The sequence below is a fragment of the Eretmochelys imbricata genome, chromosome 3 (assembly GCF_965152235.1).
Source record: "Eretmochelys imbricata isolate rEreImb1 chromosome 3, rEreImb1.hap1, whole genome shotgun sequence".
Taxonomy (NCBI): domain Eukaryota; kingdom Metazoa; phylum Chordata; order Testudines; family Cheloniidae; genus Eretmochelys; species Eretmochelys imbricata.
Window position 1 is genome coordinate 127,364,674 of NC_135574.1, and position 9,786 is coordinate 127,374,459.

General features: G+C 41.3%; 1 protein-coding gene across 1 annotated transcript in view; it reads left to right on the top strand.

The window, feature by feature from the left end:
- KIF25 (kinesin family member 25) overlaps nucleotides 1-8,908 on the top strand; it is a 72,292-nt gene extending 63,384 nt beyond the window's left edge. The window contains 3 exon segments of the mRNA XM_077811821.1: nucleotides 2,025-2,222; nucleotides 5,785-5,940; nucleotides 8,751-8,908. Coding sequence (XP_077667947.1) covers nucleotides 2,025-2,222; nucleotides 5,785-5,940; nucleotides 8,751-8,908 — 512 coding nt within the window.
- Nucleotides 8,909-9,786: the final 878 nt, after the last annotated feature.

The following is a 9,786-nucleotide window of genomic DNA, read 5'->3' on the forward strand; positions in this document are numbered from 1 at the left end:
TCTTGCTACAATCTTTAAACCCCCTGTTCTTTTCTATTTAACCTTTTTGGCTGCATTGACTGAACACCTCTTAATGTTGCTGTGTTTGAGATGTTTTCTTAACACTTCTAACATTGTGTGATGATTTTTACACACTGCTGTCGTACCTATGGGCATGCAGTGTGAAACAGTCAATGGTGTATTATTAGTACAATTTTCTCTTACTAGCTAACAGAATCAAATAGTGTAGCTGGATAATTTTACAAGGAATTATTATTTAGTTATATATGCTAAAATCAGGATTAAAACAAAGTGTATGCTTCAGGGCATGTGATGATCACTACTGGGACAGAAAGGATTTTCTCTTTACATGCTACATTACACAACTAGCTAGGTGTGTTAAGGAGGTTTTCAGTTGGTCCCTGCCAGAGCAAACAAACCAATGATCTTATCAAGTATGGCAAAACCTGTATTCTTATATTGTAGTTGTCCCTTCTTGCTTTTCAGTGTCACGTATAGGTTTGCCAGTCTGTTGCATTAGGAGCAGTTTTGGAACTTGTGGGGTTAACTTTGTTTCCTTTTCTTCCTTTTGCTCATGTTGTAATTAGACTCTCCATTTGTAGCATGTGGTCTGTCTCCTTCATACCCTGCAACAACAATATGGTTTTAGGAAGTGGAAAATATTTAAAACTTTTTTCTCCAGATCTCTATCGGAAATTAAACAGAGGATATTAGCAAAACAGAACAAACGGTGCCCTCGTTTACCTGCAGCCCCTGCCAAAAGACACAGCTACTTAGGATGCTGCAGCTCTACCAGTCCAGATGTTAGATCTATCCAGCTCCAGATCTTTGTCAATCAGGCAGACATTACAAAATGCAGCCATTTTAACTCACCAGCCATCTTGTTTAGTCCAGGCTTCTTTCAGTCATTCATTAGCTGATATGCTATGCCAATTACTGCACTACCCTTCTTTAAGCCTCACAGCAAGGCCAAATAGGAATTTCTGCCATATGTTGGGTGGATGGAGGACTCTCAAGTTTCAGGATCACAGAATAAGAGTTATGATAGCTGAATGAGCATTACAGTAGGTAAAGAAGCACTACAAAATGGAACCTCAAAGTGGAATTGTGACAGTGTTGTCTGCCTCTGTAATAAGAGACACACCTTGCTTAAGACCTAGGTGTGACAAATTGCCAAATGGTAGGCACTGAAGAAATAAGTAGTAGATAAAATCAGAAAGCTTAGGAGTGGTAGTTAAGCTTTGGAAATGGGACTTAAAGCCAGAGCTTTAGGATTTTGTGTCAATAACTTCTGTTGTGTGTGTGTGGAGAGGGTTGTTTTGGTTCCTTGCCCTATAGTAAGGATGAGAGAGAAATTTTACTTTCATGCTTTCTCATCTGAAGCATTCTTTTCTGTGTAAGCCAACACAGCTGCTCTGTCTGACATATGCTGTCATGAGTAGGTTGCTACTCCACTCCAGACTAGAAGGAGAGGAAAGAATAAAGCAAGACACTGGAGAAGAAAGTCAAAGCTAAACTGCCCAGTGAAAAGACTTTTGTACAGATTCCTACTGCCTGTGGGAGAGATGCTCACTTAGCCAAGATGTCAGAAGTGAAGCTAGCACTGAAGGACCTGTATCAAAGAATCTGTCTGTCCCCCAAACACAGATCAGGTCCCAGAATGCTACAGCTAAGGAGCAGGATGACTTGCAAGGTCTGGGTTCTTCCACTGTGGCTGCAGAACGAAGGCCAGGACTACTAACCTCTTTGGGGCAGGGAGTATCTTTTTTTCTGTGTTTATACAGCATCTGACACAATAGGACTCTTTTGACTAGGGCTGCTAGGCACTATGATAATACAAATAATAATAATTAATAGGTGACCTACCTGAACAAGTAGGGGTACTGTTAAAGTAGCTTGTGGCTCATTAGGCAGAGATGGAGAAAAGAAGATACTGGGTTAACCCATCACTGTTGCATTTTTTTGCTTCCCATTTTGTGATGTTAAAAATAAACTTTCCTCATTTGTTTGTTTCCATCATCCAGCTCCTCTATGGACAGATGAACAGCCTAGTCAAAAGCTAAGTAAAGAGCTTTTCTGCACCTTTCCTCAACAAATGAAAGATGATAAACTCATCTTTCCTTCCAGAGCCTCTTCTCCAGCACAGTTTGAATCTGTTGAGAAACTGAAGCACATCAAAACTAAACTACAGCTGGTGGATTTGGCGGGCAGTGAATGTGTTGGTACGCAGACCTTTTTATGACAAGGCTATTTTGAATTGAGAGCATAGAACCTTCCATCCCATGGAGATAATAATTGCATTTAACTTATTAACTGAGTATTTGTGTTTCTTCATAAGAGATGATTTAGACACATGCATCCAAACTTAAATGAAGTTATTGGGCCTAATTCACCACTGTGTTAATGTCACTGGGGCTTCATTAAGATCAGGTGGCATCAAGCTGAAGCAACTCAGTGGACAGTCAGGCCCATGGTGACATGCAGGGTGTGCATGCACTATTTGTTCAGACTGTTTTTAAAAGCTGTGTTTTTTACAGTCCAAAAATATGTATAAAAATTAGCATGTTCTTATTTTTTTATAGAAATGATCAAAGTGCATAAATTATTTAAATATACTAAATCTTTGTCATGAGCATACCGCTGTGTGTGGGTTTTTCTTTCTGCTTGTGGAAAAAATCTGGAAGGAAGTTGGTGTATTGAAAAGATAATATTGTTTTCATTGTTTCTTCAAAGCACTTTCCTCCTCCTCCATGCACATAATAATTTAAAAAACTTAATTATTTCCTAAAGGACAAGCTTTCTTACCAAGAAAAGCCACACCACTAAATGTACCATTCCAGAAATAATGTTTTGAAAACTGAATCAGTGTTTGAAAGAATTCTTTAGGTTACTGCCAAGAGTTCTTTCAGCTGGTGACTGTTAACTTTCATTCTATAAAAAACATAATGGAATATATATATTTTTTTAATTTGCTGGGGTGCTAGAAACCTTTTGGTGAACATGTAATTGATAATACTATATGTGTCTGTTCACTCAGTTTGACAAGGGCAAGCATTTGCTGCTCTGTGTAGTCAACACACCAGATCCTCAACAGGTGTAAAATGATGTACTTCAGCACCGAAGTTAATGGAGCAATGCTGATTTGCACCAGCTGGGGATCTGGCCCAAAGTATGCAGTGGGCTAGATTCTATTCTTAACTATGCTGGTGAAAATCTGAAGACAGCAAAATTACTCTGGATTTACATAGGTATAATTCAGAGCAGATTTTAGCACATTATCTTTTGCAAGTTGAGGTTTGGGACAAGTTTAAGTGAGAAATAGTTTTTAAAGTGTTTATTGTACATGAGTCTGATGCAGACATGCACCTTTTCTCCTTAGCTTGATAAGTCTCCTAAGGGACATCTAGAGTGATTGTAGTTTGTTTTCACATTGTTGTCTATGAGCCAGATTGTTAGTTCTTAGCAAACTCTTGTCAAATTTCCTTATAAATCTGTCTGGAGTGGCCTTTGCTGTAAAAACATAGGTAAACGTTTTGAGTCAGATCTTGGGCTTGGCCTACGCACAAAGGCATAAGGGGAATAAGATCCTCTTCTCCCCCATCCCCAATGTCACTACATGACTTTCCCATATCTCAGCTGCAGGCATGGAAAAGTTTGGGGAGGGTACTAATCTGCTATTGGTAAGTGCTGGTAGCAGATTATTACCCACGGGGAGCAAGGGAAGAGTAGGGAAGGAATTCTCCCTCCTAGGACTTGTTTACACACAACAGTAACAGGTTAAACTAAGCTGTGATGTTACATTGATTTAGTTAAACTGGTGCAACTTTGTGTGTAGACCAGGCTTTAGAGGCAACCTTTCCTGGGTTACTATTGAGGCAGTGCAACTATGCTCCAACTCTTACATTGGGCTAGAGATAAAAGGACACCCTCGCCCCTTATGCAAAACTACTATCTAAGATCATACTGTAAATACTTGTAGAAGCACATTAATAGCTACCTTCATGTCCAGTATACAGTCTTTTTGCTTGTTGCTATACCATCTTGAGCTGTGATCCTATCAGTTTAATGCCAGTTCAGTTCTCCCATGAGAAATGTTCATTGGACAGCTACCTACTGCAGGAAATGATAAGAGATAGCACTTTTCCTTCTGAATCACTGTGAACCAATACCCAATGACTTAAGGGATACTGTCCTGCTGAATTGTCTTCCAATCTTCTCTCTGAATTAGCACTTGATTCAGTGCCCTGGTACTGACAAGTGTGGATACAGAGGATATTGTACAACTGGAGAAGTATAGATGAGAAATAAAAGCAAGGTCTCAAACCACCTGTGATCATCCAAGATTCTGTAGTACTTTTCATAAAAATGGAGTATTGCTATGTGTTATTGAACAATGCGGTGCTACTGTGCATTCTTAAACAGCTGCTGGATTTCACCTCAGAGGTGGCTGCCTTTCAGTGGAGGGTGATGTGAGTCCTGTGTGTGGTTTGTTTATCTATTTAAATTAATAAAATATTTTTGAATTTTTCAAGGCAAAATGTGCTTTATAAGGCAATATTCTCCCTAACAAATCCTGTATGGCTAAAACTGTGTAACTTCTTCATATATTAATGTATTTTTCCCCATTTATATTGATTTGACTTAATAATAATTCTGTCAATGGTATTAGCAGTACTTTTTCTTCTTGCATTTGGTATATGTGGTATTCATAACAGGAAGAGTGGCTTTCACTTGTATTTTCACATTTTATGTGAGCGAGTGAAGTCAGGAAAAAATATACAGTATAATGTATTCTGACTTTTTAATATATATATAGTGTGACAAAGTTCCTCCTCTACCTTGGTGGGTCTTGCGCTTATTGGCGGATTTGCTCGCCTTGGACCTTCACAGCTGCCCTCAGTTTGGCCATTTTCATGAACCCACAGTCCAGGTCAACTCCTCCTGTGTCTGACCAGGAGTTGGGAGGTTTAGGGGGAACCCGGGCCCACCCTCTACTCCGGGTTCCAGTTCAGGGTCCTGTGGTATGCAGCTGTTTAGAGTGCCTCCTGGAATAGCTGTGCAACAGCTACAACTCCCTGGGCTACTTCCCCATGGCCTCCTCCCAACACCTTCTTTATCCTCACCATAGAACCTCCCTTCTGGTGTCTGATGATGCTTGTACTCCTCAGTCCTCCAACAGTATGCGTTCTCACTCTCAGCTCCTAGTGCCTCTTGTTCCCAACTCCTCTCACACACATCACAAGCTGAAGTGAGCTCCTTTTTAAACCCAGGTGCCCTGATTAGCCTGCCTTAATTGATTCTAGCAGCTTCTTGATTGGCTGTAGGTGTTCTAATCACCCTGTCAGTCTTAATTGTCTCCAGAAGGTTCCTGATTGTTCTGGAACCTTCCCTCTTACCTTACCCAGGGAAAGGGGACCTACCTAACCTGGGGCTAATATATCTGCCTTCTATCACTCTCCGGTAGCCGTCTGGCCTGACCCTGTCACAATATATATATGTGAACATGGATATTGGATATTTTTTGCAAAAGACAGTTTAGTTAAATACATCAAAGATTATGAGGTGGTCAGATACGACAATAGTGGGGGCCATGTAAGTACCTAAGAGAGATAGTAAAACATGTTTATCACTTGTCTTTAAATGTGTTATTAAAACAAAAAAGTTACACTTCAGGTCCAAGTGATATACACGGCATAGAGCTTTTGTACATCGAGCTTAGCACATGCCTGAAGGTGACAAGGAAGCTTTGATTATTCTGACTGTTGTTTCCTTGTATTGCATTAGGTATGTCTGGAGTGACAGGAGTAGCCCTGAGAGAGACCTCGTTCATTAACCGTAGCTTATCTGCTCTGTCAGATGTACTTGGAGCAATAGCAGAGCAGCGCTCTCACATTCCGTATAGAAACAGCAAACTTACCCACCTACTACAGGACTCCATAGGTGATTATTTCTTTTGCCTTTTATGTAACAATATTGAGTTACATTTCTTCTTCCAAACTTTTGTTCACATTTTGTTAGGAAAGTAATTAATTTTTGTTGTTTTGTGTGTGTGTGTTGATCTTTTCCCATTGATGTTGTGTAGCGTGGTAGAACAAAGGTTGTAAGGGTCTGGTGTGGAGCAATGTTGTGTGGGAGGCTATAGCACAAGGAATCAGAACTCTGGGGTTCTGTTCTGGAGTCTCATCTCACTGATTTGCTTAAGGCATTTAACTTTGCTGAGTCTTGGTTTTCTCATTGGTAAATTGGTAACTGATGTAACCCTTCTGCCCGTCAGAGTTGGCAGCAACAAGGGCCGGGTTCAGTATCTAGGGGATCCATTCCAATAACACAATGCAAACCGGCTCGAGCCCCCACCCAGTGACCTGGGACAAATATATACCACCCCCGCTGGGCGCCTCCAAGAGGCAATACTTCCCCTCTCGCAAGCACATAGTCTGAGTGTAGCAAAAAGCCTTTTAATAATAGAGAGAAACAATGTGGCATTATGTTGGGGAAACACCACCAACAGGATTCATAACATAACCCATGAGCAAAAAAAAACCCCACCCCAAGCAAATTGGGGCATGCCCCTTTCCCTTTGGTTCTTGAGTCCAGCAACCCCAAATCACCCAAAGTCCCAAAAGTCCAATGACCCAAAGGTCTCTGTCCCTGGTCAGGGCAGCCCCAGAGTTTGAAAGTTCATCTGCAGAGCTTTACCTCCCAACCTGGGTAGAGATGGGACAGGGGTAAGAGGCACCTTACATGATCTGAAGCTGACCGCCCCACAGCTCCATAGGCCTTCGCTTCACTCCGCTCCGCCAGCCGCCCCACAAACTCCTTTGCTCAGCTCTGCTCCGCGTCCCACAAGCAGCTCCCGCCGTCCCACAAACTGCTCCACCGGCGTGTCCACAAGGCATTCCAGCCGTCCCACAAACTGCTCCACAATATATCTTCAGGCTTCCCCAGTACTTAACACAACACTCAGTGATTTCAGCTCTTTAGTGAATTCAGCTTGCACTAGGAGAGCCTCAGTGCTGGTGCACCATTAGCTCAAAGTGAGCTCAGCAGCCTGTAACTAGACTCCTAATGGAATCAAAATTAGCTCTGATATTCCACAGTGGAGAGAGGAGGAAGTGCAATTAGCATGTAAGGCCCTCACCAAGGGGCCCCTGCCACCAAGTATTAATACTTGTCCCCAGCCTCTCTTCAGTCACAGAGTTTTAAAACCCATGACCCTTGCCTAGCGAGTGCTACTTAGTTGATGGTGAGTCCCTCCATCATAACAAAAGGCCAAGTACAGTTCCAAGCACAGTTCCCATAATCAGGGTAATAACAATTTATTCTTCCTGCCCCAATAACAGAGACACTGGGGATCCCACAGCAGCCAAAGTGACCATTTGGGCAGCTATGGCCTCATTCTAAGCGGGGTGGGTGTGCCTATGCAAATGAGATCGGCCCCAGAAGTTCTTTTCCACAATTTGCCACACCTCACCACCAGATGTCAGGGTGGAGCTCATCCTGACACTGCTTACACTGATAACGGTGACCTACCTCCATAAGATGTCGTGAAGTTTAATTCATTAATTTAAGGTTTAATATCAAGTGAGTTGTAAAAGTTAAGTTTAACTCTTCCAGGGTTTAGTTGATACAATGTGTGTCAGAAATTTGCAGATTTCATGGCTGTTCTTGTTGCCCAGAATGCACAATACCAAAACAATAAATGGAGACACTTCAGCATCCACTTAAGCGTTGCAGCTTCTTTTGGTATTCGGATGGGCTGCTCTACTCTAACATTTCATCCATGTGTACGGTAGTGATAGAAAAAATCAGTGTAAGCCACTGGTGAGTGTGTGTTACAGGTCCTGTTCTGTGTCCTATCCACAGAGCATATGATTCTCTTACAGCCCCTAGATAGTGAGATTCAGCTCAAGCTGTTCCAATTTATGCTTTTAGCTCTTGAGCTGCCCGATTGAATCTCAGGTGTGGTGACTAGAATAACGAGCACAGATTTTCCAAGAGGATATTTTGCCACAGAATTCTAAATTCACCTCTTCCTGCATTACAACCTTGGGAAAATATTGAAGGCAAAATATTGAAGCTTAGCAATATATCTGCAGTAACTTTTTTTTTTTTTTTTTTTTTTTTTGAGAGGGATAAAATTTGCCTGTTTTCAAATTCTGGAAAGTGAGACAGTGAGTGGTGAAGGGATTTGCATGGGCCGGTGAGTCAGGCGATCTGGGTTAAAATGCAAGTTGTAATACTGACATGTTGTAGGACTTTGGACATGTTACCTAAACTCTGAGCTACAGTTTCCATCCTGTGACACAACCAGTCATGTCAGTTATTCCCATGCATAATTTTGGGAATGTCCTTAAACTTCCACCATGAGCTCTTGACAGTTAAAGCTTCCTTTTTTGCAGTACTTAGATACAAGTGATCTCTTCAGCTTTTAGATATCCTGCTATTACAACTACAACAGAGCACTGATACCCAAAATGTATTCGTAGACTTGTTAGTGAAAGGGGCAGAAAGTTCTATATTACAAATGGTGAAAAATAACAGCAAATGATCAGCTAGCTAAATGAGACAGTCCCATATGGCTTTACTATAGTGCCCATATGCTTTCAACAGCTCTGTTTGTATAGTGCTCTGATTCATAGAATTGATAGCAGCCTACTCTGGCTTCTGTGCAGTTCAGCAGGTCAGTATTTAAAAACTTATTGAAAATAAGTGTGTTTGTGTGTGTGTGTGTGTGTTTTTACTGTTTTTAGGGGGCAACGCTAAATTGCTGGTGATGCTGTGCATCTCCCCCTGCCAGAAGTACTTAGCGGAATCACTGCAGTCCTTGGGTTTCGGAACTCGTGCTCGGCAAGTTCAGAGAGGACAAGTCAAGAAAAGAAATCTGCCAGTGTCAAGCAAATCAAAATAAAAGCTAAGGCTCCTGTGGATTAAAGTATTATTAATGAGTTCCTCAGATGAAATGTATCTTGTTGTCATAAAGCCATGCTTTAAGATGTAAACTGCCAGTTAAAATAAACACTCCTCAATATGGTATTAGCGAAGCCATAAACTTGCTGATAATGTTCTTGTTCCAAAGACGATAACAGGTATTGAAAACAGCTACCAAGCATGATGGATGGCATGGCATAGAAATATATTATGCTTTTTAGGGGAGCAACAGCAAGACAGAGTTTTAGAGCAAATGTTTAGCATTGGGAAATAAGTAAATGAAATGAATAAGTAAATGAAATCAACAGTGCACGGATCCTGGACAGTTCGCACTGGAAGGGCTGAATCTCTGTCCTATTAGTTCAGTAAAAAACACAAGTCTTTAATTACTCTGTTTCATTTCAATATCTCAAATTTGGTGGGAATATTTGGTTTGATGTTTGGGTTAAAATTAGGCACGTATCTTGCTGACTTGGTCTCCTCTCCCTAGTATTGGGTTATTCCTAACCCATTCCTATTCCCTCAAGAAAAAAACAGGACCCACACAACCTAACTTAAAGTACCATGCTTTAACTACTAGGCCAGGCTTCTTCTAGCTGCTTTTGCCATCTTTCCTGTGCTGAATATGTAGGATGGTGGGTTGAGGTTTGTGAATGAAATGACATTGAGGGAGGAGTCTTAAGCAATTTCAAATAACATTACAGATCAAAACAGATCGTGAGGTATGTAGTTGGGTTTTATTAATGTGTGTTATGTGCTGTTTGACTGCTTAGCAGAGGCCAGTGATTCACTATGACTTTTTGTCTCTAGGGATCGTACTACCTCTAGCCTGGGTCTCTGTGAGGAGGCTTAAATTGC